Below are 20,395 nucleotides of genomic sequence, written 5' to 3' on the forward strand. Positions count from 1 at the left end.
CCTTATGAACCACCTGTCTCTTTTCAGTAAGACCTTAATTCATCCCATTTTCCCAGAAGGAAGCTTGCTCCTTTTCTCTTTGCTTTCCTCTTAGAGGGATTCCCTCCAGCTCTGCCATCAGCTGCGTGTCTGGGATAATGCTTGTCCTGACCTGATGTCACAGCTGCAGGGGAGCACATCAGCCCCTGCTCAGGCTGGAGCCAGCTTCTAAAGATTGACTCACTGCTGCCATATGACACTGCATTGTTTGCCAAATAACCATTGCAATTTTTCTTGTTGTATGCATATGTAGGTGGCCTTGAATGAGGGGAAGTAGAAATACGAATTTCTGCATAGCATGTCTTCTGTGGGCTGGATATATGCATTGTTCATGCCATATTCATCATCTGAAATCTTGTGGATGTTGAGATTAGAATGATGAAGACTATTTTTTCCTGAAGCTTTAAGTAAATAATACACCCAAAGGGATTTTTTTTTATTTTTTCTGTAAAGCAGACAAAACATGTTGAAGTCTGGCTTTGTCCTTTTAATATGTCTTCTCCTGCTGTACCTGGTAGAGACTATCACAGGTTTGCTGCTGAATGGTTAGAAGAGGATGTGTGCCTGTACCTCATGCAATTCACTTTAGAATTTGGCTTTTTAGCTTGGTTTATCTTTATTATCAGCTTTTCAACTGAGATTTGGGACCTTTTAGTGTTGTGATGGAAGTGCCATGGGTCTGTAATAGAAGAGGAGCCTATGGCAATAGCATTGCCAAGTCTTTTTTTACTGTGCTGCATTAGAGAACATTTACAGGGTGGCTAAAAATGGATATAAAAAGATACTATTTTTAAGTAGGACTTCCTTTGTTTTAGTCTATTGTAGTAAATTTAGCCTTTCATAAAAGTTGTCAAATTGAATTAAAATAGCATTAATAATAATTAATGTATGCATTGCTTAAATGTTTTTGCTGAGGTTTTAAAAGTGCCACAGATCACTAAAATGAGGGAAATTGCTGGGTAAATAACTGGTTTCAGTTTGCTGAAGGAGCAGATCAGCTTGCAACAGATTTTCTTCAGGCATAGAGGAAAAATCGTGTTTATTTCAGTATAGTTTATGTCAGGTTTTTTTTCAGGGAGAAGCTGAAAAGGATTGTTTTCTTCTTGAAAAATGTAAAAAAAAGAAATTTGATGTTGAGATCAGCTATTTCTACTGATGTAGCGATTCAGCACCTAAAAAGTCACCTCAGGTCAGAAGCTAAAGGTAATTCTTCCTTTTGTATAAAAACAAATCAATTTTCAATTAAAAACATGATTAATGTGAAACTGAAACATCTAGTATGTCGTTTTATTAGTAATATTCTCTAAATCTTCTAAACCTTGGATTTCTGTAAATGGAATTCTAGTTTCCTTTGAAAGTAACTTGATACCATTGTGAGTTTGGAAGATAATCCTAAAATACAATTCTTTAAAATATTGCTTTTTGGGGGGGATTTTTTTTCCTGTTACCCCATCAGTGTTGGAGATTAGAGAGACATTAAATTCTGGACTGTTGTCAGCCTTGTTCTAGCCTGGGTCTTAAAACATTTCAGGGTATTTTGTGTACTTGCAGTTTTATGTGTGCATGTGTTGTGTGTCAGTGGGGCATATAGGGCAGTTTGGAGAACATTGTTCCAGAAGGAAGGTCCATTTAACCATTCATTTTTTGAATGCAGATTAGAAATGGACAGAAATGTTTTGAAGCAAGATAGAAATAGACTAGAAAACATTAGATGAGCTACACTCAGGGGTCGTACCACAGACTGGAAACCAATTATGTTAAATTCTGCCTTCTTATTTATGAAGAATGCTGTATTTCCCTTCAGTATTAAGGAAGTTGCTCCAGCTCTGTCCCAGGGGTGAAGTTTTATGGTGCAGCTGAGCTGAGCTAACATCCTTGTGTTTCTGCAGGCATCTGAACCTTCCCGCACCTCAGTCTTGTGCCTGCTCCTTAGCTGCAATTCCAGCACTCACCTGACCCATCAGTGATTTAATCCAAATCCCTAAAGCCACAGAATATTTCTCACTTTTTAAAATATTTATCTTGCGGTGTTGTAAGAAACTGAGTCTGCCCAGAGAGATGTTGGATGGGCACCTGGCAGTGAAAACAGGGATGAGGGCCAAGTGGATCTGGGAAGGGAAACTGGAGTGGGTCACTGAGGTGTCAGAGATTAAGAAGTCTTTTTACAGCTTAGGCTTCTTTGAACAGTTTGCTGTCTTGCAGGCCTTTGGGAAGGAACTGTACTTATCTATCTGACAGAGTTGCTAAAAAGACTCTGTAGTGTGTGCATTCAAGGCATCATGGGGTGTGAAAGATTTTACAGGAGCAATCCTGCCTGACTGTATATGGAATATACTACTACTTTGGCCATAAAACTTTATTTCTCAAGAGACAAGATGTCATAAAGCTGTTGGATTGCCAGTGGTAGTGGTGACTCTGCCAGTCACGTACCAGCTCTTCTGTTGAAGATGGATGAAGCGCTCTTAGTAATTTTGTGGTAAGAGCAGGGCTCTCTGAGTCATTGAGGGTTGCTATGAGAAACCCAGTAGTGTTTCCATAGGGCACAGCAGTGTAATTATAGAAGCTTCATTTGGAAATGGGTGAGGTGTCAGTTATTCGTAGCTCTGCTTCAGAGCAAGAGAAACAATAAATGTGGAAATTATTTTCTCTGCATTTGCATGTGGTCTTCCAGGAGATAGGCTTGGGTTTGCTTTTCGTCTGCTGGAGCTCTTGCGGATCTGGGTACTGTTTTGAGAAGCAGCAATAAAGGACATTCCCTGTCAACCCAGAACAATTGCTTTGTAGTTTGGCTTTTGGCTCTTGCAAGGAAAGCAACAGATCCAAGAATCACAGGCACATTGCATGAGGGAACGTTATTAAACAGTAAATGCCTTGCTATGCTCTGCTTAAAAATTTTGATAAAGCGTTGAAGCATTGAGAGGGAATAATCCTGCAACATTTGTAAGGCTCTACATAAGAAACACTTTTATTGTAGAACATCCCAGCAGATGTGTTCCCCATCCCAGTGGGAGACTGACTGCCTGGCAGGAGATAGTCTGTAATCAGATCCCTGCAGCTCTGCATTGCTCTAGTGTGTCTGTTTAGAATCTAGCAGTGTCTTGCTTCATTTTATGGTTCATATTGCTTTCTGTGGGATGGCTTTCTTCATCTGAAATGAAAATTGGTAAACATGCAAGTCCAAAATAAAGCTTGTGAGTTGGATTTATAAAAACCTATGTTACTGGTTTCAGTCAACTGAAAAATCAATTGAACTGGTTTTTTTTTTTTTGCATGTGAGCTCTAGCTTCTCAAGCTTTAATCAACATAACGTAACTTCCCAGACTTTTTTGCTAACATTGATTACAAGACTGCAGAAAATATTTAACTACAATTAGCATCTGAAGCAAAATCGTAGGGATTGGAAATGATATTATTTTATTGACATTTTGCTCTTAAAGGGGGGAAACATCCATGAAACTTGCTAATACTGCCTCCTACCTACTTATCCAATAGAAATAAAAAATTATATGCACGATAATTAAACAGACCAGATAGGCTTTGCAGATAATTTATAGCTGTCTTAGGATACTGAGCGTAGAATATCTCAGTCTACATGGATGGGAACAAGAAAGAAGTGTTAGAGATTTCTTAAATCTAGTGCTATGCTTTGATCACTCCTGAGAACAGGGGGAAAAATTTTTGGGTTTGTTTGCATGCCCCTTAAATGTCACATTTGTGTGGGATTTTTTTGTGGCTAAGTTGCTTAAGGACTTTGTTTACATTAGGGATTTGACAGGAAAGAATGGAATATTTGTGTTATGGGTTATCCATCAGTAAAATGTTGTTTATTCCAATTTTTAGTGATAGATTCTGGTAGGATTACTGTGATATTGACACTGTGGGGGATAAAAACAAAACTGACATATTACATATCTCTCAGGTGCATTAATTTGTAAAATTATTTGCTCTTACATGATGATTGCCTTTAGAGGTTTGCATTTTGCAAGCTTGCTATGGAACATTTATCCACTCACTTCCATGTTAGGGTTATTAACATTCTTGGAATGGTGTATGCCATCCCCTTGCACTGTCTTATGGCCTTGTGGTTTTATTAATTACACTGAATTCCTCATCCTAGGAATGTAATGAGTAGGTTATTATTTTTTTTTCTTCCTAGATAGTCCTAGCAACCTTTCCACATTCCGTTTTGACCAGTGGCACAAGCATTACACAGCCCCTTTAACAAGAGAAATACATTGCAATGTAGATGTAAGGAGGAATAGCAGCAGCAGTAAAACAACTCTGCTGTGACAGTGTACAGGTATAGACAAGGCAGTATATTAGTTTGTAATGTAAATCTTGTTTTATGCCTTTTTAGAAAAGAAACAGACTGATTTCAGGCAAACATATAATCTGTGAAATATATATTAAGCATAACAGATTTTTTTAAATTTTTTTTTTATCTTGCAGCATTTTAATCAAGCAGACAAGTAGTGAGTTGTTAGGTTGACAATCCAATGAAATCAGCATCTGTCACATAATATTTGAGGTTTTAGAGTCACTGAGTAGCTAGATTTTCCCATATTTAATTTAGGTATTTAATTCTTTTAATAGCCTGGAATAGAATTTTTGTATTCTGATACTGTAATTTCTGTATGTTCCTCATCTTTGTTTCATGCTGTCATTCAGTAGAAGAGTAAGTGAAAAGTAATATATAATTTTAGTTATTGGGATAGAATTTTCTTACAATATCGTTAGGTTACCTAATTTCAGAAGCATTGTATGAAAATACTTTATATAATACTGTATTTTAACCTTTTTCTCTAATGTCGGTTGTGTGCATCCATCTGCTGCAGATCAAATATAATGTCAGTTTCAAGCAGATGCTGAACTGTTGAATTCATTGTAATCTAGCTAATAGAGGTAACAACAAAGCATATAGTTTCCTCATAGTAACCTGTGATTATGTGCTCTGTGAATAATACACAGCTAATGGAGAGTGTATTAAGGTGTCAATGCAGCATTAGGCACTGAAGTACTGTACTGTCTTATGTTCCTTGAATCTAAGAAGGAACTGGAATATCCTGATCCTCTTAAGCTACTGAATTGAAATCCTGAAAAAGATGTTTTCATGTAATTTGTTTTAATAGACTTTGTAAGCTCAAGGGGATGACTGACACTGCAAGATTATGATGTTACCTTGCCAAGCTGCTTACCACAAAAAGCAGCAGAATTCTCCTTACACAGTTTGCAAGCAGGCTTTTTAAATACAGATGTTGAACCTTCAGTACAGATGTTGAGTTTTACAGAGGGAATGATCAGAGTGGATGGTATGTTGTTTCTTTTCTCTAATTGTTCTGCTTTTTCACCTCTTCCAAAAACTCTTAACATGGTAAATATCGAGCTTTCATACAGCTCTGGAGGTACTTCGTGAAGTACTTTTTTGACTAAAACAAGATTGTACTGAAATAGGCTTGTCTAAATATATAGTAGTCTTAGGCACAGAAGGAAAAAAGTAACTAAAATAAATATAAAATTTTACATCAAAGTTATGTTATGAAATTACCTCAGATTACTTTTGTCTTATTATTACTTTTGTCTAGAAAGTGCAAAGCATGCTTGAGGAAAGTGTGATTGCAGGACTCTGACCTATATTTGTCAGATTTAGCAGAAGCTGTCTGCTCGGTAGCACATCATCTGCTGAATGCAATCATATTGCTTTCCCAAATCCATGTTTCTAAAATGAAGTACAAGATGTATGAAGCTGATACTCTTCAACCAAATCAATCTTTCCTCTGGCTATTTTGAAAAGTTTACTGTCTTGCGCTGGAGATCCTTGTGTTCCTTGGGAAAGGCAGTAAGGTGAAACTTGGCAGTGGGAAAGAAGAAAATCCAAAGGGAAAAAAACCCACACCAGCATTCTTTCTCTTGTTTAGTCAAGCATAACTTTAATTGTATGTGGATGCATTAGCTCTGTGTGAGTGTTTATCTAAAAGATACAGATTTAACTGTGATGATCAATCTTCCTTTTTGATTCTCATGCTTTGTAGATTTTGAATCTGAGTTTTACAAAAAAAATCCCTTTTGGATATAGGTTAGGTAAAGGTGCATTTAAAAAGGCATTGAGAGTTTTCTGTTGAGGAAGAGAAGTAATTGGGTCCAAGCAGTTTGACAGTTACTTCATTTATATAACTTCCTGGGGATAAAAACAAGAGAATAAAATTAATTATAGCACTAGCTACTAAGTAATGAGAATATTACTTTTCCTCAAAAAACCCACACTAATTTACAACATTTGTTGACTTTCTTGATGAAATATGAATACTTTTTCAATGGAAGAGCATTTTCATAATTTTGTAGAGATTAGAGTTAGAAGCAACTACTATGTGATAGTTGTACAGAGGGCATAGAATTCAGAATTCCTACTGAAAATAACTTGTGTTGCTCCTTGAATATACTTTTCTAGAGTTTTTGCAACCCTATTTCTGTTCGTTCATTGTCATCTGTGATCATTTTAACACATTGATTTTTCATTGATTTTTCATCTTTAAGAAAATAGAAGACACAGTCATTGGTAGCCATCCTCCTACTGATTACTTCTGTAACTGGCAATTTTTAACTGTTGTGGATTACTTAATAGAAAGGTTGTAGTGTCCCAGTCATGCATGAGGAATAGCCTACTGCTATTTCTTATCCCCACTTCAAAATTTTGTATTTTAATGTAACTACTATTTCATGTTCCTATTTATATGAAATAGACATATTTGATATGTCTAGCAGGAGCTAGGCCAGCATGAAGAGAGAATTTTGAAGACGTGTGTAAAATTAAACCTCTTGGACACAAGACTGCTCTGTAAATTTACCTAGGTGCAGATCTGCTTTCCTGCCTTCAGCTCACCCACCAGACCATGACTGTACCTGGTGGACATCTGTGTCTTGTTGACTTCCTTGCTTCTGTCTGGGCAGGTGAGCAGTCCTGCTTAATACAGAGCAGATCAAAACCATCATTCACCTAACAGGGCACATGTGTATGCAGCTGATCTTGAGTCTTTGTAGTGAAACACTAACTTTCAGAAGTCTTTGCTTTGTCCAAGCATTTATTTAAAGCTCCTGACTTTTACAAAGGCTTCTTCAGTGATTCTTCATTATCAAGGTTGCTTCTAAAGCAACCACTCGTTGAGTTAGTCTGTTTCCATTCTATTATATGCCTCCTTTAACCCAGAGATCTTGACACGACCTTCCAGAACCATGAGAAAAAAACATGGAACTTGGAGCAAAAGAGGACAGGTAGAGGGAGGAGATGAAGCTGTTGTTAAGGTTTGTGCCTCTTTGTTGCAAGGGCAGAGTATCCCTGCTCTGCATCTGGACCTCTAAGCAGTGGTGGTGAGGTGAGTGCAGGTCCTCAAAGCAGCCTGAAATCTTGAGTTCAGCACATTTGAGGGACAGCCAGGACTAGAGTTCAGTTCTTCATCCCAAAGCCAAAGACTGAGAAACCCAAGCTGTTTGAAAAATGCGACTCCTGTCTTTTTGCATTTTTAAATACACGCCCACATCTCACAATCCATCTCACACCTGTGGTGCAGCTTGCAGGCATCACCAGGAGCTCCCTCTCTGCTGCCACACGCTGCACTTGCACCAGCAATTCTCAGCAATTATCAGATTTCTGACTTAAATATGTCTTGCTGTCCAAAAGACATAATTCTTATTTATGAGGCTCTTCTGAACTTTAAAAACTGATGACATCTGTTTTTGCTTCATCTCCCCTTCCTTTCCTTTTTTAAATGTTATTGTTTGTTTCCAGCCTGGTAGTGTGTCACATACAAAGGCGTATTGGGATTTTTGAGGAGAAGATTGAAAGTTCAGTGTATGTTCATAAGAAAGTATTAAAGAGCCTGTGGGCAGATATGGGAGATAATTAGGAAGTAGCTGGAACTGCTGCGGACTCAAGGGATGTTTGCAGGCTGCAGAATGTTCCTACAGGAAAGAAATTGCTCTGTAATTACAGGCAAGGTCAGCGCAGTCAGTTCAATGGAAAAGAGATGGTGAGAGCTGGGGTGCCCTCCAATGAAGGTCTTTGAATGTTATTAGTAGGACACAGTTGTTGCCATTTTTTGATGAAGTGCCTGGTGAAGTATGCATTGTCTAGGGCTTCTCTGTGCTGTGAGGATTGCAGCCTTTTCTTGAGAAAGAAGATTGACACTTGTAAGTGTCAGGAATTTGTTGGTCACACTTCACGTTTCTTTGAATCGTTGAAGTGTTTGGATATGTTTTTCAGTGGTGTGAATCTCCCAACTCTTTAAAAGGCTAGTATGTGTTATTTGTGCATTTTCATTTCCTGAAACAGGTTTTTCAACACCTGTCTGGAGTATTTCAGCTCACTTCTGTTAATTTGAAAATGAGGCATATTTTCTTGGCTGATGGGTAGCTTTGGCTCCAGGACATCCAACCATCTTAAATTCATCTTCAAGAGGAAAAACTTTGCTTCTCTTTCTTCTAAGGACAAACCCTGAGTTCAGAAATATTCTGTGCCCACACTTTGTTATGAATAGTCTTCAAGTGGCAATACTAGTTGCAGGTACTCCTCCCTTCTGTTTCTCACTTGTTTTGTACCTTTTCCAGTTTGCCAGTGCAGCTGAATGTGGGGCAGCACTGGGGCTGTGGCAGGGATTGGTTCTACTTAAAAGAGCAAAAACTTTGGGGCACAGCTCAGACTGTTTGAAATTCATTGCCACAATTCCTAACCCCTTTGTGCATGGTGAGTTCAGGAGGGGTAGCTCTCTTAAAATCAGTTGCTTTTTTTGGAGAGTAAGTTTTCAGCGAGATCAGCTTCCAAGCCAGATACTTTTTCTTCAGGCTTTTTAGGAAAGTAGTTAGTCTTGTTAAGTAATTTTCTTTCACTTTTTTGATAGGATTGTTTAATGAATTTTGTTAATTTAGAGATTGGACTAAATAAACAACAAATTGTATCATCTTACCAGCTTCTATCTCTATAGTATTTAGCCTGTAATACAGTAACTCTGTTACATGATAGAGTAAATTTTGTACTGTGGTGTTCAGCAGTGACCTTGGAGGTTGCTCCCACAGTCCCCATTTGATAGCTGGTAGGATCATCTGCCATCAGCTTGTGCCAAACCAGTTGTGGCTGGCACTTTTAAAATACCTTGCTATCTTCATGGACGCTGATGTACATTTTTTCCTTCTTAGACTGCAAAGGGAGGGAAAACTACAGTTTCCTTTCACCTTATGCAGGTTTGGCAGGTAGGGAATCTGGTTAGGCTGAAAAATCCTGAAGTCTTTTCCAAGACTCTTTATCTTCTATTTCTTTCCTTAAGATGTTTGGGCTGTCAGAATCTTCCAAAAGCAGGCTGTGAGTCTTTATTTGTTTCGGTTTCTTGGAGATAATAATTCAGAAATAGTGTATATGCACTTCACTTTTCCTTCTTTGCTTTCCTTCCCTTCTCAGTCCCCTTTTATCCTTGCCTTCAGATTCTCTGCTCTGCAGCCTTGAAGAGTAGGGGTTTGAATAAATATGAAATGCTGAAGAGCTTGCTGCAGTAGTGGTACATTTGGCTGTGCTTGGCTTCTTTCTGTCAACAAAAGAGACGCCTCAATGAAAGACGCATGAGGACAAACAAATACTTTTCTGGTTGTCCAACTGTGGCTTAACACCCTTTAAGTATCAGTTAGTAGGAACAGAAGATAAAAATGATGAGTTAAATATTGACACTATAATAAGAGAGCTACTGTTTATAAGCTCATTTTTAAAAATTAATACCTAAATTTTCTGTCATGCAGAAACATAACTTGCTGCTGGGTTTTGCATTTGAGAAGAGCTATGCTTTGAAAAGAAAATGAAATAAAATAGTAGTGGATCCTGCTTTCCTGTGTCACAGGTCTAATATGTTTTTGTCTCATTAGGTGTCTGTACTTAAATGTTTTACATCACTGGGCTTAGACTCAACAGTATTAAAGGATGAGTTCAAGTAGCATCTCCCTTTGTTAAAGGGAAAATCCAGAGAAAAGATATTTTCAAGTACCTTTTAAGTGAGAGTGGAAGTAGAGAATTCGTTGATATTTATTGTCCTAGTAGTGTCAGAAACAATTTACCAGCAAAATCAGATTTTGGTGCACTTCTGTGATTAGTCCTTGCACTGCTGTGGAAGGAAAGGTACATAAAGTTTGATTTCAAAAAATCTTCAGTTAAAAATTTAGTTAGAATGAGTTCCATCTGGAAGACCAAGTTCTGTTTGTGTGGTGAGCCCAAACTGACTTAGGACTAATGGTAGGACTGTGCAGGTAACACCCAGCTCTTCTATCATGCTTTTTATCCTCTGCTATTATACACTTCACAACAGAGGTGGAAGCCATTACCCTGGTGTTCCATGGTGGGGGAAAACAAGACAAAGAACTTGGTTTCAAAATACAAAAATGAGCAGAACTGTGAGGCTGCTGTAATGGTGGCAGAAAGGGAGTGTCTAAATTACTGATTTTTTTAGAGGGAAGACTAGCACTTGAATCTTTTAGATTATTTCTTAGGAAATACAGAGTGCATGGAAATGAAGAAGAGGGAATGGAAAGCATTAATATATAATATATGTAGTCTTAATTCAGCCTGTATTTTGAGTGTTTGATACTATAGTCTTAAAAGTCTTTTTTTTTTCTTGTCTCTGAATATAACATAAAGGTAGTATTGATCCTCAGTTATTCAAAGGTAAAATATTCTCATAGGTTCTATTGTATTGGGAAAGTATTTGAATAATGCATTCGAATAATGGCTGATTTTATTGCTTTTGTAGTTATTTTAGATTTTCATCTCTCCCTGACCGGCATTTCTAATGCAGTTAGGATATTTTTAAGAGGAGAAGCCTTTGGTCTGTCTGATCTTGAAAGTGATGGTAAATGGGACTAAGGTGAGAGAAGGTTATTGACCAAGATGCAGATGAGTCCTTTTCTCAACCTTGTTAATCTTATATGCAGTGAATAAGGGCAGAAGTTGTACACAGATTTTATGCAAAGCTGCTGTATCTGTAGTTACCTGTATTTTAAAATCCACTTGTAAACTCATGATTCTTGTACAGTTCAAACAATTCTGTTTAGTGCTTATCTCTGCTCTGACATTTCAGAGACTTTGTTTTCTCAGTAAACATTTTTTTTTTATTTCTCTGTAGGATTAGTAAAGGCTTGCATCATAATACTCATGCTGCTAAAATAAAATGTCAGCTTTTGAATGCAGATGTCTGTTAGGAGGATGTCAGTGGTATGGAAACAATGGCACTGATCCTTCAGAGGATCAAGTTTGCTTATAGGATAAATGCAGAAGTTTGTCTACAAACCGTTGTACTCTGAAAGTTTTTCTGTGTTTTCCTATATATGAACTTTCTCTGGGCTGTAATTGATAAGTACCAGAAATTTGGAAAGGTGGCATTTGTCATGTCACCATCTTGCCATGATGAAAAAGAAAGTAATAGCAACCATTATTTTAAAACTTCAGTGAGGTGTAGTGCTGAAGAGGTCTGGCACTGACTCACCAGATCTTGGGGACAGTGTTTCTGATAAGTCAGCCAACTGTGTAGTGTTGTAAACTACTTTACAACTTCGCCTTTGTGTCTGTAAATTTGTTTTCTTATCTAGTCCCCTTTTTTTAAAACAAAATTAATTAATACTTTTATGCTAGAATGAAATAAGTGGTTAATTACAGGAAACATGAGGTTAGTATAGTGCTTTATGTAACAAAGACAAGACCATTTTTACAGCTCTGATGACTGTTATGAATGCAGCTCTGAATTTAAATGAGCTCTCTTTAGCAGTAACTGTGTAGATGCAATAACTGTGCATATGTGTGCACTTTGGATACAACTACTGGAATATCCTGAATGGCCTTTTGCTTGGTCTCTTGTGCTTTATTTGTATACACTCTTTTGTATAAAATTGACTTTGGGGAATTTTTCTCCCTTTTTTTCAAATGGAGATTTAAGCAGGATTTGAATAGTTTTAAAATTCATCTGTATTGATTCAGACTTTAAAGCTTTAATTTTGAAGTACCTTAGATCTCTTCAAAGCAGTAGTTTAAGCCCTGGAGGAATCTTCCCAGTCTCTTTGAGACTGATAAGTTCAGTACTGTATTTTCATGGTTTGGAGCATCTTTTCTGTGAGGAAAGTCTCAGAGCTGAGACTTCAGCCTGGAGAAGAAAAAGCTTAAGGAGATCTTCTTCTTGTGTACAGTTGATGGGAGGGAATTAAATGAGAGAGACAGGCTCTTAACGGTGGTATCCAGTGACAGAACCAGAGGCAATGAGCACAAACTGAAACACAGATGGTTCCCTCTAAACATCAGGAAACACTTTTCTGTGAGGATGACTGAGCACTGGCACAGGTTGCCCAGAGAATTCATAGGGTTTTCATCCTTGGAGATATTCAGAAACTGCCTGGATACAATCCTGGGCAACTGACTCCAGATGACCCTGCTTGAGCACAGTGGTTGGACCAGATGATGTCCAGAGGTCCCTTCCAGGTCAGCCATTCTGTGATTCTGTTTGTGTGCCTCGGGGTCTGACCCTGTGCCTGCTCTATCATTAGCATCTCCCTTCCCCATCTTCACTTCAAAGTTGTGAAATGTTTAAGACTTTGCCCCAGAGACTGTGCCCAGGAGAAAGCTCTTCCCCCTCCTCCCTCACCAAAGTATCCTTCCCAGATACATTTCAATAGCGATACATGTCCATTGTGAAAAGTTTTAGGAATTTTGGAGGTGAAAAAGAAAATTCTGTAGTTCGTCTTTGTGTGTCTACCAAATACAAATATACCAAATGTGTATGTTCTGAATAATGTTTTTTTCTATATATAATACACTGTGTAGGAGTCCAGTATAAAATTCTTAATCATAATACTTCAATGACTGTAACAGTAGTACCAGTATCTTTAACTTGTTTTGTGACATCTTTTATTCACTTTTTTCTTCTTATGTGTGTGTGTGCTTTGCCTTGCAGAGTTGGAAGAATCCAGGGATTTCGAGTTTTGAGTAGCGGGCGTCTTACAAGATTACCACACCTAAACTGAAAAGGGAAATGCAGCTCTGAGTACCAGATTGGCGTGTGCACTGCATGTACATGAAAACACACATGTTCTTGTCATCACGTAGACTTGTTCTGGCATATTCCTGAGAGCTTTGCAATTGATGAAAATTAATTTGATAACCAGATGGAGCACCTTCGCAGCACAGGAATCAGTAATCTATGGAAAGACACCTGCCAGTAATGTTCAACTTTCCACATGGTCTTCACGCGTGAAAAAAGTCTGCAAGAAGAGAAAGAAAAAACACCCTCTGTGCAGAAGAAGCCTAATAAATACCTCCACAATCTAAATCGATAGCTGTGAGGGAAACAGAAGGATCAAGAGGGCAGAGGAAACTGATTTAGTTCTAGCAGAGGCATAATGTATGGTCTTCAGCACGTTTCGCTTTGGGCTCAGTAGATTGTGAATGGACAATAAATGGTGACCTTCTGCTGAGCAATGATGACTGGAAGTAAATAAGTTGAGGAACTATGGGACAAGTCTGGGCATTGAACTGAGCAAACCTCGCCGTCCTTCTTGAGTTAACCAGGTCATCAAACTTGCATATCCTTTCTCCCTCTCCCTTTTCCTCTTTTCACCTAGTGTGATATAAATACTAGCTAATTGAGCTCATAAATGTTATTCAAATAAAACAATTGGAATACTTCATATGTTTCCTTCTTGTACAGCTGCAAATGTTGTGTCTGGAACTATGAATCTGTGCTGTAGACAAGCATCAAGAAGGAAAGATCCTGTCAAACAAGCAAGGAAAACACCTAGAGAAATAGTGAACCCAGGAAGTCAGATTTTTAATGCTGCTTCTCTTTCTTTTTTAGATGATTATATTTCTTCCTTCCCTGAATTTTAGAAGATTTTGAAAGAGTGCTTACTTGATGTGCTTTAATTCTGGCATTTGTTTTTTATGGTAGAATGAAAAGTCTGTGATTCCTTGTAGCAGAAAAAAAGGGAAAAGTAAAGGAAAAACATCTTGACATTTTAGCCCGTTTCGCAGGAGAGAGAACTTCATGGTTCACCTGAGGCAAACTTACCTACTTTGAAAGCTAAAAGCTTTTAGAGCATTTTTGATTCTGCTATAAATGAAGAGGGGGTTCTTTTTCATTCGTGTGTGGCAGCAAAAAGTGGGAAAGCAGGCAAGATAGCGTGATAAACAGTTCAGGCTGTGTTGGGTCTCTGGTGGAAAAAAAGTGCTGCGGTGAAAATTGGATTGGCTTTGGATTGCAAAAACTTTTGAGTCCAACGAGCGGTTCAGTACCAAGAGGGATTTTCCAACTGGCCTGGCACACCAGTGCCTGCACAAGTTCGGGTCTGTTGTTTCACACGGTTTGTGTGCCTTTTTTTCCCTTTATGCAATCTCTTTCAGCTTTAGCAGCAGAAATACATCAGATGGAAAAGATACGCCAGAGGGCAGCTTGGAAAAGAGGAATGTCATATATATACATATATATGTATGTGCGTGTGTTTAAATTTCTGCAACTGAACTTTTGAAGAAAATCTGACTGGAGGAAGTTTTAAAAGCCTTAAGTTACTTGAAACCTACACATTTGCAACTCTTTGTCTCTGGAATTGCATTACGCTAAACTGGAATCTCAGGCTGAATAAAGATTATATCAAGTTGAGCAAAAAGATGACTTAACCATTTCTTGAGCGCCTCTTATGAAGTAGCTGTTTCTCCAAAGGATAAGTGCACCCCCACTCTACAGACTCAAAACAAAAATGAACCTGAATTTTTTTTTAAGTGTTCCTTTTTCTTAGCCAACTGCCATCATCTTTTATAGAGGAATTTTTCACTATGCATTTGGTGGATATTTATAAACACTGACCCCATCCTCCTCCCTTTCAATGATCTATCCAGGTCAGTCTTATCAATAAAAAAAAAAAAAAAATTGATTTAAATTTTGTGCACTAGACATATTACTTTCTTATGTCAAAAAATAAAATATTTAAAAAGCATGTATGCAGCAGTGGAACATGGGCCTGTTCTTTGCAGCGATTCCAACATCCTCTGCCTCTCCTGGAAAGGCAGAGTCCCCAAAAGTGAGAAGGAGAAACCTGTGTGCAGGAGGCGGTACTATGAGGAAGGCTGGTTGGCAACGGGCAATGGCAGAGGAGTTGTAGGCGTCACCTTCACTTCCAGCCATTGCAGGAGGGACAGGAACACCCCTCAGAGAATCAACTTCAATTTGAGGGGCCACAACAGTGAGGTAAGTAAAATGTGTGTTACACTCTAAAGAAAATGATAGCTACCTTTTTTTTTTTTTTTTTTTTTTTTTTTAAGTATATCTGCTTGGAATTTGACAGAGTGGTGTGAAGGAGGCTCAAGACTAATCCAAATAGGATTTGGGTCAACTGGAGTTTTTTCTGGCAAGTTCAAGCATACACAACTGATGGTGGGAGGTTCTCTGGAAATGTGTCTTCTTTTGGTCTGGCCTACTTTCTCCTTCACTCCCCAGCACCTGCCAGTTTCCAAGCAAATGCAATAAATGCATGTTAATGGAAGTTAAAAGCTGTGGTAGTCGACTGCTTTCACACGGTAGTGAAGTCTGGCCTGGAAGACTAATGGAAAGGCAGGGCAGTGGGAGAAAAGCTTGCTTGAAGTCTGCCAGATTTTCAGAAGCTGCAAACTGGAACAGCCTGTGACAGGAGATAGCTGTTGTATCTGGAAAAATTTTGTTAGAAAAAAACACAAGTGTGACTTCTCAGAGAAGTGCCTTGCAATAAAATGCCGTAACTTCAGTGCGCAAAGCATTGTCCTGAGTACAATGACACAAAAGCTTTTCCGTTCATGTTTTCTGAAAGGCATAAATCTGTTGGTATAAACTGGTATTTCAGCTGTGCTTTGTCATCTTCCTGGCACCCATCTCTTTCTCTGTATAAAGCTTCATGAAAAGTGCAGGTGATGCCCAGTAGCATAGCAAGTGTCTTAGGCTACAGGGAGGGCATAGTTTGTTTCTGCTTTTTAGTTAGGATGTGTTTGGATGTGCTCTTTGAGAAGAATCTGTTCAAATCAAAGATTTGCTGCTAGGTTGGTGGGTGGAATGACATTTTAAGTACTGAAATGAAAACCAAAGATACACCAAAGTTACAGTGGTTTTTTTTTTGTCTCTTTTGCTATTTATTGGGTGGACTCTGAGAATGTATGTTGGCCTTTCAGCCCAAGCTGCACCAAAGTTTCAGAAGTGTGTATTTTTGGTTCTTGTGTAACATTAGTAACAATCCTCTTTTAAGGAAAAAAAAGGGAGCAGCCATCAAATACTTGCTCTTGTCTGAAATAATTGCTTCCACATGCTTTGTGTGTATGGAGGTGTGTGGGTGTATGGTAAATCTTACAGACTTCTATATGTATAGATGAAAGACAGATTCTTGTACATATTTGTATCAGGTTCATTCAAAAAAATTACAGCCACATTTTCCCAAAGGGAAGAATGATACTTGAATCCAGTATTTTGGTTTGAATGACCGCTAGTTGTCTGTTTAATTTTCAATTACAAATTGCATATTATTTTTAAGTGTGTGTGGCACAATAATTGCTTTTCATTTCTCCATATTTTGTTATCTATGTTTGTTTATGGGCACTTGTTTATCTTCTTTTGTGTAATATATGTTTTTGGGAACAATATAGGAAGTTTCTGTTTCTGTGAAGTCTTATTGCAGAAAATAAGACTTCACAGAAATGTACTTGGAAATACAAGACTAGGTTTCAGTATGTTCCCATTTAAGAGGAGAAGGTGCTCATGTGCATGCTGCCCTTTGGGTTTGGCTAGTTTTGCTTTCTTTACTCCATTGGCCATTAGAGTCTCTTTCTGGGTCATTGCATCATTGCTGTGTGGATTTAGATGTCCTGTTTGCACATCCTTTCAGCCAACAGCGATTGGCATGAGGGAGAGACTCAAATGAAATTAAACTTCTCTATTTGAATCTTTTTGTTGTTGTGTTTGGGTCACGCTTGTGATTAATAAAGAGTTGTGTTCCTGTCAGTAATCCTCCTGACAGCAGGAATTGTGTCAGTGACCAGAGTAGAGACTGCCAATTTATGTCTCTCTAAAACAAAACTGACGTGGTGGGATATGACTGAAGGAAGAGAGAAGTGGCTTTAGTGGAACTCGCTTTCTGTGATGAGTCTGTGGCTGCTATCAGATTTTCCTCCTGTCATGTATTTCTGACCATCGTTGTAAGTAAAAGTTCCTTTTTACAAGATGATGTGTTACACAGCGCTCTTCACCAGGCTTACTGAATTTAATCCTTTCATAGGAGAATCCCACTGATTTGAATAGGAATGTTAAAGATATATAGTTGAATGGACAGCAATATTTTTCTTTAGAAAACACCTTTTCTTCTAAGTCAGTCTGCTGAAAGATTCTTGAAAGAAAATATTGAGCAGCAGTGCTTATTGCTACTATTTGCATAAGAAGTAAATGTTTTGTGTTCGTATTCTCCTGTTAAAAAAAGCCAACAACAGCATTGTCTCTACTGTGTACCATCATTCATAATGGAAAATGCTGATTTTGCAAGCACATGCTGGTATGTGTGTCTGATTCAAGCCACGTTTGTTGCACAGAGTGGGCCCTTAGATTGTGCTTGACTTAAAACTCAAAAGAGCCTGTTTGATTTGCTGACCAGTTCTAGAAGCATATTGTACTGTCTTGTCCTCAGAAATGGTGATTTATAGCTACTTTAGAGTTTATTTATAAATGGTGATTTATACCTGTATTTTTCTCTGGGATAAAGCTAGGGTGCCAAGTGAAGTTGATTGCTTTTCAGTCATACAGTGCTACTTCAACATTAGTAGGTGTTCAGTTATTGAGTATAAAATGCTGAAATGAACAGAATGGAAGAGTGACAATATAGAAGCTAAATGTTTTCCATTTAAGGTGTAATTAACAATGTGCTGTGGGCAGAGCACTACATTGTATTTCAGTTTTAAAGTGAAAATCTAGAAGAAGAGGTAATGTGGCAGCACTGTGCTTCTGGCAAGAATGTGAGACTATTTTTAAGTGAGTCAAGAAGGTGAATGCTTATGATGGATTTTTGCAATCTTTTTATGACTGCTGAAGAGATTCACTGAAATCTTTTTGGTTTCTTTTTTGATTCTAATAACATGCCTGTAGCCTATGAGAGCAAACAAGAATGAGGAATCCCCAGGACTGAATTACTGATTTGCATGTTATAGTTCTGGATTTGAATGACTCATCATGTTGAACAATAAATGAGAATTAAAAGCATTGTAGTGTGAGCCACACTTGTGTTTCTACAATTGTTTTGCTTAGTTGTTAGAGTTTGCAACAACCTCTTCTTTTTGTAGTTACTAAGGAGAATCACGAAATTAAATAAGCATATTCCATTTATTCTGTGGTAAGGGGTGAAAATATTGCATTTTGTGATACAAAATGTGTGACCAGTAGGCTCTGAAGCATGCCAGACTGAGTATTTTTTTATAGTGCTACAGAGATACCAACTTTCAGCATCTGATCCATCTTGAGTTTCCTGGGGAGAGATTTTTCAGGGGGCTCTGTGAAAGATAATTAGAAAAAAAAGCCCAAACTTAATTTGGGAGGCTTCAATTGGCCTTATAGGGATTTTCCTTCCAGTGAAATATTTTGCAAGTCTAACTGTTTGGATGGTGCCATTGTAAGTGTTTCTTCTGATGGTTTCTGTTGTGTCTAGCTTATTAAGATGGTACCAATTTTTATGGCACTTAATGTTTCTTAAATTGCTAGTGCTTAAAAAAATGTTTTGCAGGTGTACGTTTGCTTTTGACTGTGCTAAATAAAAAGACATCTTTGATATATTTAATAAGAATCAGTATGCTAATTGCTAGACTGAAGCATTAAAAAGTATTACAAGTATATGCAAATTAGATGCAGTGAATTAAATAACAAGCTGAATATATTATTGCGCATATGTAACATTTTTTACTGTAAAGATAAAGGAAATTATTTACATTTGTCATTATTTGAGTGTTCCATGCACATGTCTACAGCTGCAAAAAACCCACCCTGTTTCATTTAGCACAGGTTTTAGTAGATAGGGATGTAAACCTATCTCAGCTGGACTGTCAAATGAATTAGTTACAGCTTTTCAAAGGAACACTGTCCTTTAAAAATATTCAATACGTGTTGGTTTTCATACTACATTAGTTATGGAAGTCTGCACAGTTCTTGGTTTTGTTTTGGTTTAGAGTAGAAGGAGCTTAAAAATGTTTTTTTCCTGGTTTTAAAAAGAAAGAAAGCTTTTCTTTATCCAGTCCCATTTTTTTTTTTTTTTAGGTTTTCTGTATCTTGCAGAGCAGATTTTTTCCAGCAGTCTATTGCTTGTTTAGGAAATAAATTTAAAAAACCCAAATAAGCCTTTTCAGTAGTGTTTCTTGGTTTGTAGTGTCACTGGGAAGAATACAGAAAGACAATACAGGGAAACTTTTTTGTTTGTTTTTTTAAACTTTGTTTGAATGTAACTGGCATTTGAAAGTTAAATGTGATTTTTATTATGATTCAGAAAAATTGAATCAGCATGTGACTCTTTACTTACTTTAAGTATGGATCCCTTGTATCAGATGTTGCTTTCAGACACAGCTGGAACAGTTGTTACTGGTGAATAATTAAAAAATCCTGAGGTAGAATGATGCCATGATAATGCCTTTTGGCTTTAGAAGTCTCAGCGGTACAAGACATACGCTGTTGTAAACTGCAGTGGTACTGCAGATCTCTCTTCTGTTTTTCTGTCACTGCACAAAGAAGACAGGATGTTTGTTGGCAGAAATACTGTCTCTTTGTTAAAGCAAGCTAGTGTAATTGGAAAAGACAGACAGGCTTTTGAGCATACAGGGTTCTGAAGAAGGACTTGTATTTCTGAAAGCCTGTGTGGTTTTTACATCCCTCCTACCTGATACAATGCTAAATCTTTCCTCAAACCATGCCCTTCCTCTGTCCTTAAACCATTATGGCTACAGAAAAATAATGCTGCAGAGAGGCAGAACTAGTGGGAAGTGACTTGTAGGGCAATAGGTCCCGTGCCTGGCTGTGCTGGCTCTGTTTGATTTGTGCTGTGCCTGGTATTGCCAGGCTGTTCTGATTGCCTGGCTGCAGAAAGGACAGGCACGTTGGGCTTTCATGCAGGCTCCTTAATGCACCTTCTTGAGCTGCCTGCTCTGCACTTAGTCTGGCTGCTTGAGTGCTTTTATTTCTTCAAGCAAATACTAAAAGGGGCAAAATACATTTTGAACCTTTTTGATAGTCTTTTGCCAGTCTTTTCAACCTTTGCTGAAGTTTAAATGTGCTCCATGGCATGCAGAGGTGTCTTTCATAGCCTTCTCTTA

General features: G+C 37.9%; 1 protein-coding gene across 10 annotated transcripts in view; it reads left to right on the top strand.

Moving 5' to 3' along the window:
- The window catches only part of TULP4 (TUB like protein 4), a 151,213-nt gene that overhangs the window by 13,530 nt on the left and 117,288 nt on the right, over positions 1-20,395 (top strand). For 7 of the 10 annotated variants that reach the window (XM_041469653.1, XM_041469655.1, XM_041469654.1 and 4 more), the window contains one exon: positions 13,002-15,287. In XM_041469653.1, the coding sequence (XP_041325587.1) occupies positions 15,036-15,287 (252 nt within the window). In that variant the 5' untranslated portion in view covers positions 13,002-15,035. Of the gene's footprint in view, positions 1-1,138; positions 1,243-13,001; positions 15,288-20,395 lie in introns of those variants that run through there. The other 3 variants (XM_041469659.1, XM_041469661.1, XM_041469662.1) reach the window with 3 other exon arrangements.

Source organism: Pyrgilauda ruficollis, unplaced genomic scaffold (assembly GCF_017590135.1).
Source record: "Pyrgilauda ruficollis isolate IOZ18807 unplaced genomic scaffold, ASM1759013v1 scaffold24, whole genome shotgun sequence".
Taxonomy (NCBI): Eukaryota; Metazoa; Chordata; class Aves; order Passeriformes; family Passeridae; genus Pyrgilauda; species Pyrgilauda ruficollis.